Source organism: Oryctolagus cuniculus, chromosome 5 (genome assembly GCF_051225735.1).
Source record: "Oryctolagus cuniculus isolate XC-2025 breed Fujian yellow rabbit chromosome 5, ASM5122573v1, whole genome shotgun sequence".
NCBI lineage: Eukaryota > Metazoa > Chordata > Mammalia > Lagomorpha > Leporidae > Oryctolagus > Oryctolagus cuniculus.
The window spans coordinates 159,179,863-159,205,709 of record NC_142871.1 but is presented as its reverse complement, the minus strand read 5'-3'; the positions used below and the strand labels follow the sequence as shown (position 1 = coordinate 159,205,709).

At 43.0% G+C, this 25,847-nt stretch overlaps 1 protein-coding gene across 5 annotated transcripts in view; it reads left to right on the top strand.

Moving 5' to 3' along the window:
- The window catches only part of TMEM170B (transmembrane protein 170B), a 116,015-nt gene that overhangs the window by 2,195 nt on the left and 87,973 nt on the right, over window positions 1-25,847 (top strand). For 4 of the 5 annotated variants that reach the window (XR_011388799.2, XM_051855850.3, XM_089333396.1 and 1 more), the window contains exon 2: window positions 23,960-24,130. The exons of the other annotated variant lie outside the window; for it this stretch is intronic. Coding sequence is in view for 3 of the 4 variants with exons in the window: in XM_051855850.3 (XP_051711810.3) it covers window positions 23,960-24,130 (171 nt within the window). In the remaining variant the exon portion in view is untranslated. The remainder of the gene's footprint in view (window positions 1-23,959; window positions 24,131-25,847) is intronic. 5 annotated transcript variants of the gene reach the window in all.

The following is a 25,847-nucleotide window of genomic DNA, read 5'->3' as shown; positions in this document are numbered from 1 at the left end:
AAAAATAATTGTTTGCAAGGCAGAGAGACAGAACCCCCATCCTCAAATTTACTCCACAAGTTCACGCTCCAAATCTCTGCAACAACCAGAGCTAACGCCTGGAGGGAGCCAGGAACTCAGTCCAGGTCTCTGCCATTGGTAGCAGGAACCCAACTACTGGGAGCATTTCCTAGGAAATGGCTAGTGTCAGAGTAGAAATAGAGGTGAGGGTTAGGGGGAGGGTGTCACATGCTAACAACCCAATGCTTCTCAAAGGTCAAAAGGGACTGGCCTGATTATGATAAGGTTCTTTGTGGCCTTCTCCATGCCTCTCACCTTACTGATCCCATATGTAGCTTCAGAATTAACCAAGAGAACTGACTTGCAGTGCCGCTTAGGGTTTGGACTATAAGAAACAAAAGCAAACCAACAGAGCTCCCCTGAAACAAGACTGCTACCCCTGACTGCACCTACTGGATGTTAGGCATTTTACCAACATGGTTTCAGTCTTCAGAATAATTCCTGAGAGGACGTTACAAGCCTCAGTAAAGTTGGCCCCCTTCATAGACCCAGGTCTGGCTGCAGAACGCCCCTTCTCCTCTGCACCTGTCGGGCAGGAGGCATTTCTTGTGTCATCCTGCTGCTTCTGTTCCTTGTACATGGTTTTATTATGTTCTTCAGTTACACTGTATTTTCTATTAGTCTCCTCTCCACTGAACTTTGAATTCTGTCACATTAGCATTTTTGCATCTGACACATAGTAAATGATAAATCAGTGTTTACTGAGTTGAATTTTTAAAGTAATGCTTTAACATTTGCATGATTTAAACATTTTTATTTTATGTATTCAGATGTTGAAGCAAAGAGTACCTTACTTCTAAGAGCAGGAGAGAATTCATCACACCACTTGGCCTTTTTCACGTTAAGATAGCATATGTTGGCCGGCGCTGTGGCTCAATAGGCTAATCCTCCGCCTAGCGGCACCGGCACACCAGGTTCTAGTCCCGGTCGGGGCGCCGGATTCTGTCCCAGTTGCCCCTCTTCCAGGCCAGCTCTCTGCTGTGGCCAGGGAGTGCAGTGGAGGATGGCCCAAGTGCTTGGGCCCTGCACCCCATGGGAGACCAGGAGAAGCACCTGGCTGCTGGCTTCAGATCAGCGCAGTGCGCCGGCCGCAGCGCTCCAGCCGTGGCGGCCATTGGAGGGTGAACCAACAGAAAAGGAAGACCTGTCTCTCTGTCTCTCTCTCTCACTGTCCACTCTAAGTCAGAAGGGATTGTTGTCATTATAATAAATTCAGAAATATAACAGAAAGGAGCATTATATACAACTAGTGACTTAGATTGAAGAAATGACTGTGTAAAAGATTTGCAGCAATCTGGGTAAAGGGAATTCGTGTTAAATAAATACCAAACAGAAGGGAAAGATGCTCTCATTTCTGTTTTTTTTTTTCTTTATACAGTTGGACATGTTTGATGTTATCCTTCTCTTTGTACCTTGTTTCTTATTTCATAGGCAAATTGAGAAAATCTGTTGACCTTATCATAGAGACAGACCTTTAGAAATAGTAGCCTTGTGTATTATTCTGATAGAAATAAAAATTTTAAAGTAATAATGCAGACTAGAAACATCAATATTTTAGAGTTAGAACCAGTTCACTTTAGGAATGTTGAAAACTCATTCCATTAGTGAAGTGACTTGGCTGGGATCACAGCGGAACCAGCGTCTTCTGTCAGTTCTGCTTTGCCTTCCTGTCTCATGCAGCTGCTAACCCAGGCTGGGCTGAGATATGGAAAATCTTACAGTACTTAGGATTAGGCTGATAATAATCTTAGCCCCAGTGAGACTGAGAATGTGTGAATGGAAGTATAGAAGTATAGTAGTCCCCCCACCAAGTCGCAAGTAGTGCTGAACCCTCTGTATACCATGCTTTTTCCTGTACATAGGTATCTATGGTAAAATTTATAAATTAGGCACAGTAAGAGATTAACAACAGTAATAAAATAGGATACTGTAACAAAATGGCCAGCATCATTACTCTTGTACTTAGGGCCATCATTAAGACCTATGAAGGTTGCTTGAACACTAGTACTGTGATACCATGGCAATCAACGTGATGGTTGGGATGGATACCAAGTGACTGGGCAGGTAGCACCTCCTGTGCAGATGTGCTGGACAATGGAGTGGTTCCCCTCCTGGGCAAGGCAGGATCGAGGGGACTTTCATCACACTACTCAAGAGAGCAATATATAACTGATAAATTGCTTATTTCTAGAATATCCCCTTGAATTATTTTTATTGATTGATTGATTTGAAAGTCTGAATTAGAGAGGGAGAGACATGGGAAATCTTTTATCTGCTGGTTCACTCCCCAAATGGCTGCAACAGCCAGGGCTGGGCCAGGCCAAAGCCAGGAGCCAGGAGTTTCTTCCAGTTCTCCCATGTGGGTGCAGGGGCCCAATTACTTGGGCCATCCTCTGGTGCCTTCCCAGACGCATTAGCTGGGAGCTGGATCGGAAATGAAGCAGCTGAGACTAGAACCCCCATCCATATGGGATGCAGGCACTGTGGACAGCAGCTTAACCCACTTAGCCATAGTACTGGCCCCATCTTGAATATTTTCAGGCTGTGGTTGACCACCAGTAAATGAAACCATGGAAAACCACACTGTGGGCAAGGCTAGGTGGGGCAGGGAGGCAGGGAGTGGGCACTGCAATTTGTCCAGCAAATAAGATACTAGAAAATGCAAAATATTATTGACTAATGTTTTCTGCAATTTTAAGGCGCTATTTCAAGTTTTGTAGAAGTCAGTGATTTGTTATGCGTATTGTTTTAGAAATGCTGCCAAGTCTGGGCTGCTCTTTTCTCCTTCATGGAACAAGGTGCAATGAGGATTCCATATGGAACAGATTAATCCCTGGAGACCCTCAGCTCTGTCACCTAATTATCATTGCTGCGGGTCTCTTCAGTATCTGTGCCTTCCCCTGGTGTGTATTCAACAGGATTTCCAACTTAGTGTAACTGTCTGTAGGTCACATGTATCATCAGTTCCTAAGGTAGAGACAAGTGACTTTCTTCCTTTCTCTGAAATAGTCCTTCTCTGAATTCCCATGAATTCCCTCCCCAGTATAAAATTAAGAGTCGACTTGTTTATAATCTTTTAGCTTTATGGGTAATGACTTTTTAAAAAATCATAATTAAATGTATCCTTTTATTTTCTTCTGCTACCTTGGCTCCTGACTTTGGGTTCTGACCTGAATTTCGTTGCTGAGGGTTTAGAGAAGAATTTTTCCTTAGAAAATGACAGGATCCCCACATTCCTGAGTGAACACAGAGCTGGGCTGGTGTTGGGAATGGGATAATTGCCCCTGCGTAAAAGGCAAAGGCTGTGTCAGGTCTCTCTTTAATGAGGGGATTGGTGCTTTCCTCTTTGTGTTGGTAATAAGCATTGGGAGGCTGGGAGTTCAACTTGCAAAAAGGGTAAGAGTGTGTGTGTGTGTGTGTGTGTACACGTATGTGTACTTATTTTTGTGGAATATACATACTTATACTGTTATAGTTCCCATTGAGACTGTATGCTTGCTAAGCCATTTTAGTATAAATCAGTTTTGGCAAAAAAGCATAAGGTTGGGGGAGGGATAGTTGGTGTCCACTCTGCATGTTTGAAACCGTCCATACCCATCCTTTAGAAGTGCTCCCAAGCAAGTGTGCCCCTCTTGGTGTCACCCTATATTCTTTTTCTTAAAATTTTTTAGGGTACCCAAATTTCATGAATGTCATACATACAGATTCAGGAACATAGTGATACTTCCTACCCCACTCTCCCTCCCACCCATGATCCCACCCTTCTTCCTCCTCCCTCTCCTATTCCCTATTAATTGTTACAAAGATCCATTTTCCATTAACTACTTTTTAATAAAGATTTTATTTATTTATTTGAGAGGTAGAGTTACAGACAGAAGGAGAGACAGAGAGAAAGGGTTTCCTTCCACTTGTTCACTCCCAAAATGTTCCTTCCACTTGTTCACTCCAGCAAAGGCTGGAGCTGTGCCCATCCAAAGCTAGGAGCCAGGAGCTTCTTCTGGGTCTCCCACATGGGTTCAGGGACCCAAAGACTTGGGCCATCTTCCACTGCTTTCCCAGGCCAAAGCAGAGAGCTGAATTGAAAGAGGAGCAGCTGGGACTATAACCGGCACCCATATGCAATGCCAGCACTACAGGTGGAGGATTAACCTACTGCACCACAGCACCGGTCCCTTAGTTAACTTTGTAGTCATAAGATTAACCCTAGACTAAGTAGAGAGTTCGACAAATAATATGAAGGAAAAAAACACTGTTCCTCAACAGTCAAGAGAAGGGCTGTAAATAATCATAGAATCTCAAAATGTCAATTTTACTCCAATACATTGTATTTTCGATACTCTGTTACCACAGATCAGGGAAAACAGTGTTTATGTTTTTTGGGGACTGGTATTTCATAAGTATAATGGCTTCCAGTTGCATCCATTTTTTTGCAAAAGGAAGAATTTCATTACTTATTTATATATTTATTTGAAAGGCAGAGTTACAGAGAGGCAGAGGCAGAGAGAGGGAGAGAGAAGTCTTCCATCCTCTGGTTCACTCCCCAAAGGGCTGCAATGGCCGGAGCTGTGCCGATCCAAAGCCAGGAGCCAGGAGCTTCTGGGTCTCGTGTGTGGGTGCAGGGGCCCAAGGACTTGGGCCATCTTCCACTGCTTTCCCAGGCCATAGCAGAGAGCTGGATTGGAAATGGAGCAGCCAAGACTCAAACTGGCATCCATATAGGATGCTGACACTGCAGGCAGTGGCTTTACCCACTACACCACAGCACTGGCCCCTTATTTTTTTTTTTTTTTTTTTTTGAACCACTTAGTAGTATTCCATAACTTCTTCCTTAGTGCTCTATTGTAGGATGTGAGTTTATGTAGGTAAAGTTATTTGAAATGTCCACATAGAGTTATTTGTGCTTTGTAAATATAGCCTTAAAAATTACTTTTCAGTATTTTTTAAAAGGCTATTTATTTGAAAGAGTTGGAGAGAGAAATCTTGCATTTGCTGGTTCACTCCTCAGATGGCCACAGTGAGAGGCGCTGGACTAAAGCCAGGAGCTTCCTCCAGGCCTACCGCGCGGGTGCAGGGTCCCAAGGGCTTGGACGATCATCTTCCGCTGCTTTCCCAGGCACGGAGCTGGGGCTCTGCTGGCGCTCTGATTTGGGATACTGGCATTGCAGGCAGCTGCTTAATCCACTGAGCTGCGGTGCAGGCCTCTACTTTTCAGTATTTATGCCAGACCCCAAATCACTTTTTCTGAAATATATGTGAAACATTCCATATTCTTTGGTGGTATAGAACCAAGTAGTAAATGTTGATGTGATGTACTTTATAGGGTTTAACTTCCCAGGAGGCTTACCTGTATGTCTCACTGAGAATGAAGGTGCTGGAATTTTTAAGAATTGTCATAGTCAGGTTTTACTTTCTTAATTCCCACCTCAAAATCTTTGAATCATGAATCCATATCCTTTGGCACTATGAAGAGCCAGATGGCATTTCTTAAACCTAAAGCAGTTCCTGCATCAGTGTTGGGACTACTTAACCTGTTATTTTGACACTTCAATAGTTAACTATTATTTATTTATTATTTATTTATCTTTGTTGAGTGATTGAAAGTAAGGTCCAGGAATGTCTGATAATCGCGAATAGGATGAGATAGTTTTCCTCTAGAAAGGAAGCCTAAACCAAAGAGGAGGGAGGAGGGGCTGGGTCAGGCAAGGAAATGAGTTAGGATGGTCAGGTGTAAGAGGAAAGCCCAGAGAGTGAGGCACGTTGAATTTATCGTAGCATCAAGTGAACAGTTCTAATAATGGCTGTGTGTATTGAACACTCACTGTGTGTCAGGTCCTGTGGACACCAGTTTCATGCATCTCACATCCTATAATTAAATGACCATGTAATTTATCTTATTTAATATATATGATTAGATCATGTGCAATAAGCTAATTATAATTATGTATTTTAGTAATGAAAATTAATGATAGGGTAAACAGCAGTAGAAACACCTTTTAAAGAGTTCTCGTTAGACTATCAAATTATGTCTAGTGACCTTACCTTAGCCAAATGGATTAAGCCTTGGAAGAAAAGGAGACTTTTCACCAAACTTCCATATCAGTTAACATCAGCTTTTGAAAGATTCTATTACTGGCCAGCACTGCGGCTCAATAGGCTAATCCTCCACCTGCGGCGCCGGCACCCCGGGTTCTAGTCCCGGTCGGGGCACTGGATTCTGTCCGGGTTGCCCCTCTTCCAGTCCAGCTCTCTGCTGTGGCCCGGGAGTGCAGTGGAGGTGGCCCAAGTCCTTGGGCCCTGCACCCACATGGGAGACCAGGAGAGGCACCTGGCTGCTGGCTTCGAATCAGCGTGGTGCGCCGGCCGCAGCAGCCATTGTGGGGGTGAACCAACGGCAAAGGAAGACCTGTCTCTCTGTCTCTCTCTCTCTCTCTCTCTCACTCTCACTGTCCACTCTGCCTGTCAAAAAAAAAAAAAAAGATTCTATTACTGCCCCCTTTTTATATAAATTGATTTTACGTATTTGAAAGGTGGAAAGACAGAGAAAGAGATCTGCTGTCCGCTGGTTCACTCTGCACAGGCTGAGGCAGTCAGGACCAGGCCAGGCCAAAGCCAGGAGCCTGGAAGTCCATCTGGGTCTCGTACGTGCGCAGCAGGGATCCAACCACCTGGGCCATCTTCTGCTACTTTCCCAGATTCATTAGTAGGGCACTGGATCAGCATCCTAGGTAGCAGCTTAACCACCCCACAGGGCTCTCTGCCTCTGTTTTGCTACCCTAGCCCATGTATTTGAATGTACATTAGCATTCTGAATTCTTTTCATCATCGGTTATGGTTTGTAAAAAACTTACGTAAAAAGCTACAAACTCAGGATTTCTGCATTAAGGAGAGTGATGCATTTCCTTCTTTAGAAATTTTACTCTCACTAGTTAACATTTCTCTAATGTGAGCTGAACATTGTTCTAAGAACATGAACTGCATTATTTTATTCCTCACAATAATCCCTCAGGTAGGCACCATTATTAACAGCAGTTTTAAAAGTAAGGAAATAGGCACAGAGGGTATCTTGTGCCAGACAGAGTGTGAAAGCTGGGACTATGAAACACACCAGTGTCACCCCAGTGCCACAAGCGAGTGAGTGACCGCAGTGGACGTGGCGCTGTCAGGGGTGTGAAGGTAAATCACGTAGGGTGACTGTTCCCAAGAAGCTTGGTTTGAGGTCTCTGCTGCTGCGTTGCAAGTTATCCTGAAATTTCCTCGCTTGAAATGGGACACTGCTGTTATCCCACGTAGGTTCTGATGGCCAGGGATGCTCTCTCGGGCTCAGGTTCTCAGTGCTGCTACCTTCTCTGCAGACCTGGTGGGGCTAGAGGGCCACCTTCCAAGCACATACTTGGGGCTGTTGCAGGAGATTGGGAAGCTCTCTCCCTAGGGCTTGCTGGACACAACATGGTTTACCCTGGAGCCAGAGATCAGAGAAAACAGAAGTTGAGTTTTTATGAGCTAACCTTGGAAGTATCATGCCACAATTCTGTGTTCTGTTGGTCACATGGGCCACTCTGGTCTGTTGGGGAGGGGACTGCCCAAGGGCATGCTGGGCATCCTTGGGCCTTCTTACAGGCTGGTCGTGAGAGTCTGAGGTTGGTATGGGAAGAAGGGAGTGAGGCCTTCAAAGCAATGGAAGGGGGTGACCAGAGACCTCCGGGGCGAGGGGCTGAAACACCCACAAGAGAAACAGAAGGTGACTAGAAGAAGCAAAAAGCTGTCCTGATACACAGAAGGATGATAGGAAATGGCAATGCCTGGAATTCTCAAGGGTTAATCTTGGTATTTCTTGGTTGAGTCATGTGCCAGTCTCTGGTAAACAAGATGAAAATAGCAGTCATTGCCACAAGGAGCTGGTGGCCTGCAGAGAGAAGCCAGCTACCCTTTCAGTTAAGTGGATCAGGAAGAACGAGGCAGAGGTCAGAAGACGACAGGTAGAGAGTGAGGGAAGCCCCTGTGTGGGGTGTGCAGGAGCGCCAGCTGGACTTGATCAGGTCCCAGGCTGTTCTGCTGCTCTTGGACATCTGTGTCGTAGACAGACATGTTTCCATCACTAATGTAAAACTGATTTTCATGATAAAATTCTCTCCTTCCCGCTTCCCCTATCTTGAATTCACTTTCATCTGTCCTGGTTCCCTAGGCTTGCTATAGAACATCGTCACCTGGGACTAAGTCAGCCAGCTCCAGGGCAGCAGGTGGAGCTGCTTTAGAATCTTTGATAGTGAGACCCAGGAAACTGTATGAAAAGTCGCTCTTCTGGTGATTTCGTTATTGAGCACTCAGTGGGAGCACCTGCTTTCAAAACAAAACAAACCACTTTTGTAGCTATGTTGTGATGTAAAAGTTGATAGGGAATTTTAGTATTGCCAAATACTTAAAATTTCAGTGCAAATGACTCATTTGTTTTCAATGGGATAATATGATAAACTAGCTTTTTATTTTAAGTGACTAACTTTTTTTATTTTTTTTACAGACAGAGTGGACAGTGAGAGAGAGAGAGAGACAGAGAGAAAGGTCTTCCTTTTGCTGTTGGTTCACCCTCCAATGGCCACCGTGGCCGGCGCGCTGCGGCCGGCGCACCGCGCTGATCTGAAGGCGGGAGCCAGGTGCTTCTCCTGGTCTCCCATGGGGTGCATGGCCCAAGCACTTGGGCCATCCTCCACTGCACTCCCTGGCCACAGCAGAGAGCTGGCCTGGAAGAGGGGCAACGGGGACAGAATCCGGCGCCCCGACCGGGACTAGAACCTGGTGTGCTGGCGCCGCAAGGCGGAGGATTAGACTAGTGAGCCACGGCGCCGGCCCTAAGTGACTAACTTTTAACAACAGATCATATTAGAGTTTATCTTTTAAGAATGTTCCCTTCAATTGCATGTACTGTAAGCCACAGAGAATAGTCTTTATTAAGTGATAGTAACATAAAAATTCTAAATTATGTAGTTAAGTCTAACTATATGGGAGAATCAAACTTTTACATTGTTTAAGTTCTTACATGAGTGAGCAGTTACTGTGATACCACTCACTCCTTGGATAATTGGGATTCTATTAGATTTTAGTAGCAGGGTCCTTGAATGTGTGAGTCAGAAAGCTGAGTTTTACCCTTGACTCCTGTCAGCTACCTTGTTTACTCCAGGCAATTCACCTGTCTCCCAGGCCTTGGTTTCCTCATCAGTAATCCAGTAGGCAGTTTTCATACTGGGGTGAAGGGAAAGCGGATCTTGAAATTTTAATGAGTGAAGAAAAACAAACTGTTATTAAGAGTTAAGAAAACAGTTTTTACATTTACATGTAAACTTGTTTCTTTAATCTTAAAGGTCAAGCACTTTTTTTCAGTGTGGCTTCAGATCTTTCGCAATATGCTTATCTGTAGGGTCAGATTGAAACCCTGGAGGGTCTGTTCTCTGAATACCATTTAATGGCTCTAAGAATTAGGCGGTCTTGACACTGCTTAAGGAACTCTAGCTTGCTAAGTATCTAAAGATCCCTCGCAGTTCTGAAATTGCCTCCTTTTTGCTGCCAGTTGGATGTACGTGCCTCCTCAGGACCCCTGCCTGAGTCACATAGGGTGTGCCTTTTCTGACCTAGCTTTATATTGCGTGCTAACGTTCCTAGGTGTGCTTTTATTTCTTGATTTATTTGTCCCTCGTTCAGTTTTAGGGATGTATTATATTCAGTTTCACTGTTATGTTCATTGGTGCTAAAACTTCATTTTTCAGCATTCAATACAAATATCCCTTGGAAATACTATACCATAAGATTGTAAAACGTTTTATCTATTGTTGATTCCAAAACCGTGTTGTTACTGGCTGTTAGTATTTTTTTTTCTTGCTGTATTCTGTGTAAGTTAAGTTGCTTGAGGGCATATAGGAAGTTGCAATTGCTAATCGTGCTGTTATAATTTCATAATGTATTCAGATTTTTATATTTAATCCTCATACTTTTATAACTGAGTAATCAATTATGAGGAAGTACAAGCTGAATGCCATCTTTAAGGAAGACAATGCTATGGCTTAAATATAGAGAGCTTTTGAACTATTTTAAACAGTCTTAACCTGATTTCTTTACCCTTTTAATTAAATTATTTTATTTGAGAGGCAAAGCAACAGAAAGGGAGAGAGAAAGAGACAGGGAGGTCTTCCTTCTGCTGGTTCACTCCCCAAATGTCTACAAAAGCCAGAGCTGGGCCAGGCTGAAGCCAGTAGCCAGGAACTCACCTGGGTCTCCCACTTTGTGGGCAGGGGCCCATCTGCTGTGGTTTTCCTAGGTGCATTATTTCAAAATGGCACTCCCATGTGTGATGCTTGTGTTGCAAACAGCAACTTAACCCACTGAATGACAATGCTTCCCACTTCGCCATTTCTTTAAAGCAGATGATACTGTGATTGCTTTAAGTTAAAAATTCATGTAAGAATTTTGCTATTCAATAAGGCTAATGTAATTTATGGCCTAAAATCATGTAACTTTCAAGTGAAAGGTAATTTAGTTTTAAGTGGGTTCTAAACAGTATTGCCTTAAGCTTTGAGAGGCAGTATATTAAAGTAGCCCTTAGGTGTCACAAGGAAGTTGAAAGGTCGTGTTTTTGGTCTCTCTGAAGGAGCAGAAGCAGATAACTATTAAACATCTAGAACAGAGGTTTCAAGTATACAAATATGGCCATTTATGTTGAGAGATTAAAAAGCATGAGAAAAATGGTTTGTTTACTTACACTTTAGTTTCCTTTGTTGTTCATTTCTTTGTGTAGAGTTGTTTCCACTTAGTATCATACTGCTGTCTGAAGAGCTTCCTTTAATAAAAGATCTTTAGCATTGGTCTGCTAACAGTTGACACTCCCTTTTCCCCCCCCTTAAAAAAAGAAGTCTTTATTTCACATTCAGTTTTGAAAGAAATTTCTGCTAAATATAGATTTCTGGCTTTACGGATTCCCCCTCCTTCAGTTTTCATAAATGGAACTCTGGTTTGGTAGTTTCTGATGGGAAATTTGTTGTACTTTTTATCTTTGTATGTAATGTCATTTTCCTCTGATTGCCCTCAATGTTTTTACTTTATCTTTGCTTTTAGTCTTTTCACTGTAATGTGTAGGTGTGTGTGTGATTTATTGTGTTTTATTGCTATTTTTTGATTTCTTAAGGGGATTCCTATTTCTCTTGTTTGAGATTCTCTGGGAATTTTGGGTTTATAGCTGGATCTTTCATTATTTTTGGAAAATTTTCAGCGTGTCTTCAAATATCGTCTCTCCCTCAATCTATCATTCTTCGGAGACTCTGATCACATATTTATTAAATCCATAGCTCTCAGATAGTTCTTTTTCTCTGTTTTTTCTGTTTGTTCAAATAATTTTCTGTTGGTCAGTCTTGAAGTTTAACTTTGTCAATCAAGCCTGTTGGTGAACCGTTAAAGGAATTTTCGTCCTTAATAATGTTTTTAAGCATTTCCTTTTCATCACTGCTGAAATTCCCCACGTGTTCCTGTGTCTGCTTATTCCCCAGGAGCTGAGAACCTGTTAATGATATTTGCAAGTCCCTGTCTGGTAGTTCTGTAGTCTGAGTCAGTTTCTGTTGATTGATTTGTCTGTCAACATTGGGTTGTTTTTCTTGTCCTTGGGTGTATTCTATAGTTTCTTGTATTTTATTTGAGAAGTAGAGAGAGGTTTTTTTCTAATCCAAGTGGAAGCTGCCGTGCATTGTTGCTTGTCCCTGAGGATGATGCATTTGCTGTCTCTCTGTCTTTGCTTTGGATAGGAGAAGGGTTCCAAGAAGCAGGCAAGGTTTCCTGTTTCCCTGACTGCTAATGCTCATCTCCTGTGGGCCAGCATCTCTCTGTTGTCCCACAGCCCAGGAGAGGCTTGTGAGTGTGCTTCCTTGTGTCTGTTCCTGTTGGTTCCTCAGGTCGGCTTGGTCTTTTAACAACCTGTGAGAATTGTAGCTGATTCATCTTACCCACCTGTAAGAAAGTGGCCACCTCCTGGACACCTCCTATACTTAGGTGTCCTTTCTTGCTTGGGAGTTTTTCCTTGTTGGAATTCAGATTATTTTATTTGCTTGGAGCCTCCCTTGGTGATGGGCTAAGGAAAAGTTAAGATTTTGTAATTTATCTTTTTCTCTCTTTTAAGGTAGGAATGACATTCTTTACAGCATTCTATATTCTTTTTGTAAAATTTACTTATTTATTTGTTTGGCAAAATTAGAAAAGAGAGAGAGAGAACACGAGAGAGATTGAGAGAGAGACTGAGATCAAGATCTGTCTTCTACCTGCTGGTTTATTCTCCAAACAGCTGCACTGGCTGGGGTTGGGCCAGACTGAAGCCAGGAGCCTGAAATTCCATCTTGGTCTCCCATTGTGGGTACAGGTGCCCAAGTAACTTGGGTCATCTTCCACTGCTTTCCCAGGCACATTAGTAGGAAGCTGGATTGGAAGTGGAGCAGCAGGCACTTCAGCTGGTGCCCATATGGGATGCCAGCCACACAGGCAGTGGCTTTGCCCACTGTATCACAATGCCAGCCCCAGAATTCTATATTCTAAATTCTGATCAGAATTTAAATCTGAGAAATGTTTGAGATTTTAAAAATTTGATTAGATTTTAACTTAGAGGCAGAAAAAGCAGAGGCAATACAAACTTGAGATTTATTCGTTTTTAAACATGGTGTCATGGTTTGGATATGGTGTGTGTGTCCCCCAGAGGTTCCTATATTGGGAGCTTGTTCCCCAGGATTGAGATATAGGAGGTGATGGAACTTTTAAGAGGTGGAGCCTAGTGGGAAGTGATTGGATCCTAGAAGTGCTGCCCCCAGAAGGAGTTGATGCCATTTTTGTGGGGACCCTGGTTAGTTCCTGAGGGCAGGTGGTTATAAAAGAGCCAGCCTGGCTCTGCTCCCTGGCTTCCCATCCAGCCTTGTGCTTGCTGTCACAGGCACTCCCATCTGCAGGCCTCTCCATTGCCCAATCTGATGGCACCACCCTGTCTTGGACCTTTAGCCTGCAAAATTGTGAGCTAAATAAACCTCTTTTCTGTATGCAGTACTCAGCCTCGGGAATTTAGTTACAACAATGGAAAACTGACAAATATACATGCTCAGTAATCTAGAGGCATGGATGATCTCCACATTTTTCTGCTTTTCATATCTTTAATTCTTGGTTCTTGCTAGCATTTGAACAGTATTGTGATGGACTAACCGTGTTTCCTTGCTTCCAAATCAAATAGCATTATCATGTATTGATCTGCCCACACCAGAAATCTGAGAGGCCAGACATCACGTCTCCTGTGCCTGCATCAGCCAGGTCATCAGCAAGTCCTTCTAAATATTTATCAAATTATTTACGGTCTTAAGGGTAGTGCCTAAGTCCTAGGCTTCAATTTCCCTCTGGATTCTTGAAATATTCTTATAGTCTCTCTCCTTCTTCTAGTCCTGCTTTTCTCCTAAGTACCAGAGTTGTGTTTCAAAAAGATAATTCTGATTGAATCTGTAAAACTCCTTATTTAAAGTCTTTCATTGGCTTCCTATTCCATAACTTTCCAGCTTCACAGTGGAGTCCATATTGTTTAGGGTCTGTAAAGCCCACCCCCATCACATATTAACTCTGTTATCTGCACCCCCATTTATCCTTAGTACTTGGCATTAGCCAAATCAGAGATCTTGTAATCTCTATCATATACAGTTCCATGATTTCAACGTCATCTTTTACAGCAATGATTTCTCATTCTTGGCTTGGCACAAAAATCACCTGGAAAACTTAAAAAAAAAAAAATTCCTATGTCCAAGCTGCATCCTAGACCAATTAAATTGGAATTTTTGCAGGTGGTATCAAGGCAGCTCCCAAGTAACTGCAAGATGCAGTCACTACCCTACCCTCACCCTGCCTCCAGCAAATGTATCACCTGGTGAAGTCCTCTTTACGTGTTAAAACTCAGATGTGGCAAGAACTGTTCCTGAAATCTTTCTTTACAGTGTTCCCCCTTGCTCAGGACTGTGTACCACATGTAGCACCACTTGCGTGCTGTGCTCTGAACAACCAAACAACCCAAGGTGTCTGAATCTGTGCCACTGAAGTATTGTTAGTTAAATACCCGAGTGTCAACTCTTGATAATAACATGAAAAGACTGTGAGCATAATTTTCAAGCATGGGGTAGGACTGTCCAATCCCCAGGGACGCATATCAGAGTCATCTAGACCAAGAGTCAGTAATGATTTTATAAATGCAGAAAATATTCTATTTTTAGTAATAGTATTATTTTGTTCTTAACAAATAGCAAAAGATTTTTGCTTTCAATTTTAGTAAATAGCAAAAACAAAAACTTTATTTTTAGTGAACAGGAAATGTAAAAACTTTTGGATTTATTGGTCATAAGAGTCTCTGTCACAACTAAATTCTGTTAACTGTAACATGAAAGTAGTCATAGACAATATGAGCTTTATGAATACTGAAAATTGAGTTTAATAAATTTTAAAAATTATTTATTTGAGAGAGACAGATAAACACAGAGAGACCTCCCTTCTACTGATTCACTCTCCAAAATCCACAGCTGCCAAGGCTGAGCCTAACAAAAGATGGGAACAGAAAACTCCATCCAAGTCTCCAAGGTGGGTAGCAAGTACTCAAGAACTTGAACCATCATCTTCTGCTTTCCACAGTGCACTTCAGTGGGAAGTTGGACTCAGGAGCAGAACTGGGGTTTGAACCCAGGTACTCTGATATAGGATGCAGCCAGCCCAGCTGACATCTTCACTACTAGGCCAAACGTCTGCTCCAAGTGTCACGTATTTTTGCCTGTTTTGAAATATTGTTTTGTTGATGTTTTAAAGACGATTTCTAAATGTAAAAGTCATTTTTAGCTCACAGACTGCACAGAAACAGGTGATGGGCTGTATGTGGCTCATGGACTATACTTTGCTGTCACCTAACGTAGGGGACTTTTTCAAGTTACAGATGCATTATCTCATGGGGAACTTAATAAGCCCTCCAAGTGAGTGATGTCCCCAAATTCAGAAGTCACTGCTACTAGACATAAAATGGGAATGAGTTCCACACCTTGGATTTGCTGGAATGAAAAAAATATTTTTGAGATAACCTAACTTGATTACATATTGTTTAAAAAATATAATACGGACTATTTCTATAAAGGTAGAAAATTACAAACAGCCCCCAAACTAGGTCTTTTACAAATGTGGTATTTTCATTTTGGGGCATAACGTATGTTGAATGCATAAAACAGGTTTATTTATTTATTTTTTTAAATATTGATTTTATTTATTTGAAAGAGTTACAGAGAGGTCTTCCATCTTCCAAAGCTGAGCCGATCCAAAGTCAGGAGCCAGGAGCTTCTTCTGGGTGTTCCACACGGGTGCAGGGGCCCAAGGACTTGGGCCATCTTCCACTGCCTTCCCAGGCCATAGAAGAGCAGCTGGGACTCAAACCGGCACCCATATGGGCTGACGGCACTGCAGACAGCGGCTTTACCTGCTATACCACAGCACCAGCCCCCATAAACCAGTTTTCAATATCAGCTTGCTAATTGCAGTAGAAGTATTAGGTGGTCTGTGTTAATGGTTGTCTAACGCGATAGGTTTCTGTAATGACTTTTGGAGTTTTAAATGAGTATGTAATATTACCCTAGAGTCGTGATTTCTGCTTCATCTACATAAAATCCTTATCTGAGAGATTTGATAAGAATACAGTTGTGTAGGTTCCCACCTCCAGCTGCTCTGTATGTAAGTCCCAGGAGCAGCCCAGGTAGAGAACCTTGGCCTTGAAGGATGCCTTCTCCTTGCAGGAATTAAAGAATAGAGTGGAACACTGGTTTTTGGAGACAATATATTTGCAACAAATCTTTTAGTTTTTAAAAAATATTATTTCTTTAAAAGCAGACACACAGAGAGGGAAAGAGAGAGACAGAGAGAGAGAGAGATCTTCCATCTGCTGGTTCACTCCCTTGATGGCCACAATGTCCAGTGCTGGGTCAGGAGCTTCATCTGAAACTTCCATGTGGGTATCAGGGACCCACACACTTGAGCCACCTTCCACTCTAGCAAACATTTTTAAAAATGTGTCAGACTAGTTGTTAAAACAAGCAGTAAAGGATGCACAAAATAATATTACCCATCTACTATCTTTAGATAGCAGGTTCTTTGTATATACATTTTCTACATACATAAACAGACCTTGCTTTTTAAAAGAAATAGGATCACACCTGTTATGTATAATTCTTTGACATATTTTTACCCAGACATTTAGAGAAATTAATTTCTTCGATAATTTCGTTCAGGGATTAAAAATGAAAGTGCAGTAGGTAATTTTTGAGTGACTTTGCATGCAGGACAGACGACAAGAGTTACAGATTGGGAGCAGAGCTCTTCCTGGTATCATCTGGGGGCTAGAATGAGTTGCCACTCCTGCTTTGTAGACCACCATAAAATAAACACACACGCTGCCATGCTCCAGGCAGAACTAGTTTCAGGTGAGGCTCACAGACCACCGGAAATGGGGAAACCCCATGAAAGGGCTTCATGAGCTGTGCCAGGGAGAAAGCTTGTTCCCTCCAGTGAACGAAGATGATTGTAGGCACAAGATACTTCAAAAGTTTAGTAGTTTCCATATTCCATCTTTACAGTATTTGGTTTGTATTTTGCTCAGCACTGAGTCTCCTTTGGCCTCCTTCATGATTGCCCAGTTGTAAGAGGCTCAGACCAGGCTGGTGGGGTAAGGCAGAAGGAAAACTCTGGGCCCAAGGGTATTCACCTGAGTCACAGAGCCTTGACGGTTTGGATCCAGGAGACAGTTTGTTCCTGCAGGTTCACGGTTTCTGTCAAGAAGTCTGCAGGCATTACTTTGGGCTGCATCTGGCACAGTGTGGTGGTCCAGGTCATTACCTGCCAGTTGACCAGTCGTCTTCTAGCCACAAGACCATTTATCTGCTGAGCTGTTCTCAGGAGAGGGAAGTAGGAGCTTTTGATACTGAAGACACTACTCATCAACCAGCTCTTAGAAAGTGTTCATGACTGTTCTGCCCTGACTCTGCTGCCTGTTTTGCAGTGCATAGTTCAGCTTGGTTCTATCATTCATTCTGATTCATTGGGCTGCTGCTAATAGCATTCAGTCTTTCCTTGGCTTCCAACATGTTTAGGTTAACCATAATGATCCCATTGTCAGTATGTATACCAAAGCATCTAATCTTGATGGAACAAATATAAAGCATAATGCAATAATAATGTGAGAGGAGTTAGTTGTGAAACGTCAGACTCATGTTTGGTCATATTAGTGCATGCCATCAGTTTGGAAATAATAGTTCTCAATTCTCTTTTACTACATATAATCAGCACAATTTCTGGTTAATTGATAGAGTGTTTTAACTTTTGGTTTAATTATACTTTAGTATAAATATCCTGTGAGAAATTATTCAAATACATCTGAAACAAATTGTCCAATCAGTACAACAAATTAAGTGTGGTGATATTCCACTCCTGCACTCGTAGCCTGTTCTTCACCTATGGGTTTTGGCCATCTGTTGTACTGCTCTGAGGGTCCTGCAGTTCTCTTCACCTGAACTAATCCTATAGGTTTCCTGTGAATGCCAGTTGTCAGTGGAGCCTAAGACAGACTGTCTTCCCAAGAGTGGAGCAAGACCATTAGAGGCCCTGTGTGGGAATATTATGTTGATCAGCTGAGTAACATGAAATGTAGCATCAGTGAATATTCTTTTTTTTAATTTTTTAATTTTTACTTTTTTTTATTTATATGACAGAGTTATAGACAGAGAGAGAGACAGAGAGAAAGGTCTTCCTTCCGTTGGTTCACTCCCCAAATGGCCACTACCGCTGGCGCTGCGCCAATCCGAAGCCAGGAGCCAGGTGCTTCTTCCTGGTCTCCCATGCGGGTGTAAGGGCCCAAGGACTTGGGCCATCCTCCCCTACCCTCCTGGGCCACAGTAGAGAGCTGGACTGGAAGAGGAGTAACCGGGACTAGAACCTGGCGCCCATAGGGGATGCTGGCACCACAGGCAGAGGATTAACCAAGTGAGCCATGGCACCGGCCCCAATCAGTGAATATTCTTAGAAGAGTTTTATTTTGTCTAAGTGAAGAGTGTAGTATTTTTTAAAGAAAAATAAACATAAAAGTATATTTGCATTTTGGGTGGTTAGTGCCAGTTCAGTCTGCTTAAGGGAACATTCTGGACTGGTCATTAGAAGACCACTTGAGATTTTGTTGTAGTCATATGACTCTTTTGATACCTTGGGGCTTAAAATTAGCTTTTCCCTATAAGGTAAGTTTATTGTTGAAGTCAAAAGCAATATATTCTGTAGGCAAACAATTCTACTTTTTATAATGCCAAATAGTCCCCCTACTCACGGATTAAATCTGATCAATAAATTATGTCTTCTAATTGTTTCACAAGGGCATTAAAGCAGAAAACTTTTAGGGTGCTATATCTGTTATGCTCTTGTTAGTGGACTGGGTTACAAGGCAGATGGTTGACCTGCCAGCAGGAGCCGGTGACTGACAGAGCCTGTGCTGTCTCAGAGCAAGATATGAGTGGAATGCCCCTGATGCGACTATCAACTACATTGCTTATGTTATTACTGCCTTACATTCTCACTTTATTAGATTCACAATGGGAAATTATATCTTTTAATATCCAAACATCTTGTAAGCAAGTTAAGCCTTTTTACTTTTAATGTATTTTTTAATTGAAGCCATTTGTTTGTGAGTGACAGCGTGATATGAAAGCACTATGCATATCTCTCTGAGAGTTGGAAGAGAAAACCCTGTAAAAGGCAAGCTTTGTCAATTTCTCCTTAATTAGCACTATCTGTCTCTCATATTATTGAGAAGCATGCATGATATTTTAACACACGTTGTAAATTATATCAGATGTCTCCTTGCAATGACTTCAAATTATCTTGAGTCTTCTGTGTGCCAATTTGTATGAATTTGGCAGGGTGATGCTGATTTTCTTAAAAAAAAAAAAAAAAAAAAAAAAACCTTTTTTTAAAAATATATCCCTCCTTCCTTTTTAAATTAAACTTTTTATTTTGAGATAACTGAATTCCATTGCAGTGGTAATTTGAAGAGAGCTTGTGTACTCTTTTCCAGTTTACCCAGTGGAGCGTCTTGGGAGACCCCCTGTGTTACATCACAGCCAGAATCTTGACCTTCATCCAAGACACCTGCCTCACTCAGATCTCTGCTGTACTGCTTGTGTACCTGTCCTCATCTCTGTGTATCCAGTTCTACACAGCTTTATCACTCACATGCGTATCCACCACCACAGTGAACACAGCCGTTCCATTGCCACAAAGGTGTCTCATGTTGTCCTTTCATGGCCATACCCTCTTTCCTTTACAAAGAGAATTTTTGTTCTGTTTTGAAACTTGATTTGTGATGCTGACTTATTTTAAATATCTATAGTTGACACCTTTTTACTGATTTTTCTAAATTGTCATAAAAGTGCTATTTGCTGAGGGCCACTCTTTGTTTCCTCTATCTCATATGGTGCACTTCCATGACCCTGACTGGGATTTTTCCCCACATCGAGCAGTTCTCCAGAACATCACCCAGATTGCCTGGAATTATGTCAGATGGGAGTCCCTCACTTCAACTGCCACATGAAAGACAACTTCCCCTACATAAAAAAAAAAAAAAAAAAAAAAAAAAATTATTTGAAAGGCAGTGACAGAGGGAGAGACAGAGATCTTTCATGTGCTAGTTTCCTCCCCAAATGCTTGCAACACCTAGGGCTGGGCCAGGCTGAAGCCAGGATCCAGGACTCCACTTCAGTTTTCTGTGTGAGTGACAGGAACACAAATACTAGGGCCGTCATCTGCTGTTCCCAGATGTGTTAGCAGGAAGCTTGTTGGGAAGCAGAGCCAGGATTCTATCCCAGGCACTCTGAAATGGAATGCCAGGCATCACAATGCCTGACCCTTCCCATACTTCTGACTGGCTGTAAATCTGGGATTCAGTGACCCTCTCCTTAGGTTTGATGATTTGCTAGAATGCCTTGCAGAACTCATGGTAACACTTATATTTACTGGTTTATTATAGAGGACACAACTTAGAAACAGCCAAATGGTTGCATTTGGGAAGGCACAGGGGTGGGGTGAGAGGAGTGGGGCTTCCATGCTTTCTGGTACACTTCCTCCCACTACCTGCAGATTCAGTAGCCTGGAAGCTCAATCACGTTTAGTAGTTGGGGAGCTTTTCTAGAGGTTGACCTCCAGCCCCCCTCCACCAACCTTACCATCACTCACCTTCTGGTCCAGTCCCATCCCAAGTTATGTCATTAGCATAAACTCGGTTTTATCCACATAAAATAAATTTGAAAAGATTCTCCTGTGTGTCTGGAAATTCCAGGAGTTTTAGAAGCTTGTGTCAGGAGCCAGGGACCAACACTAGATATATTTATCATACTACAAAATGTAACAAAATCTACTGTTTTGAAGTGTATGTTCAGTAAAGTGAAGTACATTTGTATTGTTGCGTAACAAATCTCCATCTCTTTAATCTTGCAAAACTGAAACTCTCTACCCATTAAAGCCAGCGACTGCCCATCCTCCCCTCCCACTCCAGCTCTTGGCAGCCAACATTCTGCTGTCTGTCTCTGTATTGGCTAATCTAGATGCCTCATCTAACTGGACTCATACAGTATTAATCCTTTTGTAACTGGCTTATTTCACCCAGCATGATGTCCTCAGGGTTCATCCATGTTGCAGCACGTGACAGGATTTCCTTCCCTTTTGAAATGGAATAATTTTCCATTGTATCTCTACTGCATTTTGTTTACCACTTCATGCATTGATGGACACTGGGACTGCTTCCATCTCTTTGCTGTTGTGCATAACACACTATGGGTGTGTCAATATTTCTTTGAGAGTCTGCTTTTAATTCTTTTGGGTATATACCCAGAATTGGAATTGCTGGATCATATAGTAATTCTGTTTTTAGTGTTTTAAGGAATTGCCTTCTATTATCCATAGCGGCCACATCATTTTTAATTCCCACTCACAGTGTGTATTCATACTTTCATGATGTTCAGCTAAATAGATTTTAATGTGTTAATTTTTGTGGTCTCTGTTTCATGACTATTGACTTTTCAGTTACACTTGATGTAGAGTGACTATGTAGCACGACTAGCAGATGAGGTACTTTGATTACATTTTGTGTAACAAGGGTAACCCCCAGGGTGACAGCTGTAAATTTTGGAGTTTGCTATAAATAATAGAAACTACCTGAACTAGTTTATGTAAAAAGAGGGAGGCTGGCACAGTGGCTCACTAGGCTAATCCTCTGCCTGCGGTGCCGGCACCCCGGGTTCTAGTCCCGGTTGGGGCGCCAGATTCTGTCCTGGTTGCTCCTCTTCCAGTCCAGCTCTCTGCTGTGGCCCAGGAAGGTGGTGGAGGATGGCCCAAGTGCTTGAGCCCTGTAACCACATGGGAGACCAGGCAGCGTGCCGGACGCAGCGGCCATTTAAGGGGTGAACCAATGGAAAAGGAAGACCTTTCTCTCTGTCTTTCTCTCACTGTCTAACTCTGCCTGTCAAAAAAAAAAGGGGGGGGGGGAGGATTGGATATCACTACAAGAGATTTGGGATATTACATTGAATCTAAGGATAGAAATGTGGTAGGGCTTTAGAAGAATCTGGAATAAGGGACCTGATTGTCTTTTGTCTCTGACTGTTCTACTTTTCTTTTCTCCCTGTACTGCAACTTTCATCATGTGATGGCAAAATGGCTCACAAATCTTGAGCCTTGAAGCATCCACTACTCAAAAATGGGAGGCTCAGTCCCAACCCAGAATTCCCCACAAGCGGGAATGATTGCTCAGGTTGGCTCCATTGCCTGCCCTTTTGTACCTCAGCACAGTTATTGGTCAGGGGGATGGAGTCCGTGAAAGGACATAGTCACAGCATGTTCTGGAACTTTGTGGATGGACCAGGAAGCAGCAGGCTGTCCAGCAGGAAGAATAGGTGCTAGAGACACACAGTGCAGTGTACACTCACCCACTGTCTATAAACTGAAATGGTAGTGAATGGTTGGTTGAGGATATATTGAAGAAACAATAATGGCGTTTGAAAATTTCCTGGTGGGACAGGCGTTTCGGCTCAGGGGTTAATAACGCCTGCAACACCAACATCCCTTATGGGCACTTCGGATCCAACTCCCTGCTAATGTGCCTGGGAAGACAATGGAAGATGGCCCAAGTGCTTGGGCCTCTGCTGCCCAAGTGGGAGACATGTATGAAGCTCCTGGCTTTGGCGTGGCCCAGCCCCAGCCATTACGGTCATTTAGGGGGTGAACCAGTGGATGGAAAATCTTTCTTTGTCTCTTCCTCTCTGTTATTCTGCCTTTCAAAAAAAATCAAATGAAACTTAATAAAAGTTTCTGGTAAAAATGACCAGGAAGCAAAGAAGTAATAAATAAATAAGGAATCTGACTGATTCTTTAATATATAAAGTTGAGGGCAACAGTGCAGTTGCTTGAAATTCTTAAGAAAGTCATAAAAGTATTGACTAGAATGATTTGAATTAAAGAGTAGTTTTTCAAAATTAACAATACTACTGTTGAGTGTAAAAATAAAAAGTTAGATACCAAACCACAGTTAACTTTTAAAATTCATCCCAAAGGGCCAGCACTGTGGCATAGTAGGCTAAGCCTACACCTGAGGTGCCAGCATCCCATATCAGCACTGATTTGTGTCCTGGCTGCTCTTTTTCTGACCCAGCTCTCTGCAGTGGACTGGAAAAACAGTAGAAGGCGGCCCAAGTGCTTGGGCAAAGCACCTGTGTGGGACCCTGGCTGCAGGGATCTGAAGCTCCTGGCTCCAGATTGGCCCAGCTCCAGCCGTTGCGGCCATTTGGGGAGTGAACCAGCAGATGGAAGACCTTTTTCTCTATCTCTCCCTCTGTAACTCTACCTCTCAAATTAAATAAATAAATAAATAACATCTTGAAAGAAATTCATCCAAAGAGATTTGCAGATACATCATGGGAGTTTTAATGAGATAAACAGATGGATAATGACAACACGATGCAGGCATTTAGAAGAAATTAAAGTGCAGTCATTTTTTTTAAGATTTATTTATTTGAAAGAGTTACACAGAGAGAGAAGGAGAGGCAAAGAGAGAGAGAGGTCTTCCATCTGCTAGTTCACTCCCCAATTGACTGCAATGGCCGGAGTTGTGCTGATCTGAAGCCAGGAGCCTCCTCCAGGTCTCCCTCGTGAGTGCAGGGGCCCAAGGACATGGGCCATCTTCCACTGCTTTCCCAGGCCACAGCAGAGAGCTGGATCGGAAGTGGAGCAGCCGGGTCTTGAACTGGTGTCCATATGGGATGCCGGCACTGCAGGCAGCGGCTTAACCTACTACACCACAGTGCCAGCCCGAGTACAGTCTTAACCTTCCAAAGTCATGGAGTTCTTTCCCCATCGGGTGTTCATGGTGCTGACACTTGTTACAATTTAGCTAGCACAACTATGTCCAGTACTGTGGTAGATGCTAGTGACAGAGCAGTAAAGACAGAGAATGAAAGATCTTCCATCCAACAGCTGGGCTGGGTCAGACTTCAGTCAGAAGCCAGGAACCCCATCCCGGTCTCCAGCATGGGTACAAGGGGCCCAAATACTTGGGCCACCTTCTTCTACCTTCCTAGGCACATTAGCACATTAGCTGGATCGGAAGTAGAGCAGTCGGGACTTGAACCAGTGTGCATATGGGAAGCCGGTATGGCAGTGGTGATTTAATCCTCTGCTCCATAGCACCAGGCCCTTTAGTATCTCGTTTGTCCTCCCCCAGACCAGGTGCGCTGCCTCCTTGTGAACTGAGGGTCTAAGGTGCCTCCCAGCGGAATGGCTAACACTGTGCTCTTCCTTGCAGAGATGTGGTACTGGATCTTCCTCTGGGCTCTCTTCTCCTCGCTGTTCGTCCATGGTGCTGCGGGGGTACTGATGTTTGTGATGCTGCAGAGGCACAGGCAGGGGAGGGTGATCTCAGTCATTGCCGTCAGCCTTGGATTTCTGGCTTCTGTCACCGGCGCAATGATCACTAGTAAGTTGCTTTGGTTTTGTTGAAGAACATAACTTACATATATATCATTTTGGTAACTCTATTCTTATTGTAAATGTAAAATTAGTGCAGACTTTCTTATAGGATACAAGGGAACTTCAAAAAGTTCATGGAAAGTGGAAGTAAAAGATTAGTTTGCCACAAAAAAATTTGAAGTCTACACATATGAGGGTGTCTTCCAACAGTTCACTGAAATGTATATTATGGAAAAGCTTTGCATGGTTTTCAGATTTTTTTTATAGGAAAGCTAACTTTTAATTCCATTTTTTCCATGAACTTGTTGAAGTCCCCTTGTTTTCAGTGCTTGACTCACTCCACTTAGAAGGTAAAGTTGAGTTAATCACTGAATAGCCCGTGATTGTACTTCTATTAGGTAGAGACTCATTATGCAGGATTTTGTAAGAAATAGAAAAATTTGTAAATATTGGCAGGGGATAATTTCAATGAGAAAATTTGTCTTACAGGTATTATTTCTGGGGAAAAAGATAGGCATAAAAATATGACAGTGTTAATTGTCATTTAAAAACAGTGACAATGGAGCCCTCAGATCCTTGGTGTCATGTGCCTATATGACATATGCACTTCATTTTTTATACTCCAGCTATTTTTTTTTAAAGATTTATTTGATTTATTTGAAAGGCGGAATGACAGAGGGAGAGACAGAGACAGAAACAGATCTTCCATGTGGGTGGCAAGGGTCCAGGTGTTAGGCCATCTTCTACAGCTTTCCCAGGCACATTAGTTAGAATCAGAAATGAATCAGCCAGGGCTCAAACCTGAGCTCTGATATGAGATGCCGACATTGCAAGAGTGGCTTCATCTATTGCGCCACAACACAGGCTCCTTCCACCCGAGCTGTTATGACGCATCTCCTCCAGATGCCCTAGATAACCTTGTAGCACACAAGATTTCTGCTGGGCTGCCTCACACTTGTCACACAGCTTCTCTGGTTCTTCGCTCTGACCTCCTCCTCTAAACAGTGCTCTCAGGCACCAGCTTCAGCCTTAGCGTCACAGCATCAGTGGTGGTTTCTGTTGCTGTTAGTGGAGCTGAACTTCGAGGCCTTCTGTTGAGACTGGGGAGGCCCTGGCTGCTGCTCTGAGATGCTTGCACCTGACCCCGCTGCTTCTCCTTGCTGCTGTGGATTCTGTCCCCACCAGTGAAGAAAGACTCAAGCTGCTGTTCACTTCCGGCCTACACCTGTGCCAGCACTGGCTGTTCCGGGCTGCCTGTGAGGCACTGCTTCCCTTTTGGTCTACTCTTGCTCTGGAGGGCCTCAGCTCTTCAACTGAAAGGCCTCCTTCCTCACCCTCTCCAGAGAGTGCCTCCCCTTGCTGTCAGAGGAAAGCCCTGTCCTGTGTGTCTGGACCCATCCTCTGGCACTGAAACAAGCATCACAGGGCACTAGTGGGAGATAGTGAGCGCTCCCATTGTCTTATCCTCCTTGTTCATTTGCCATTTGGTTTTTCCTTAACTTTTTATAGTTGCTATTGTTTGTTCATCCCACTTACAGCTTTTTCATGTAGCTCCTCATCCATTTTGCCGTAGACAGGGTTTCTTGTCGCTCCCCCTCTTCGTGGAGGAACGACACAGGACCCTGCGCTGTTCTTCTGTCTGCTCGGCCCTCCCCAGGTTTGCTGCTGGTTCTTCCTGGGTTGGCTACCGTCCCTTCCAACTCCATGGAAGGGCGGTTCCCCCT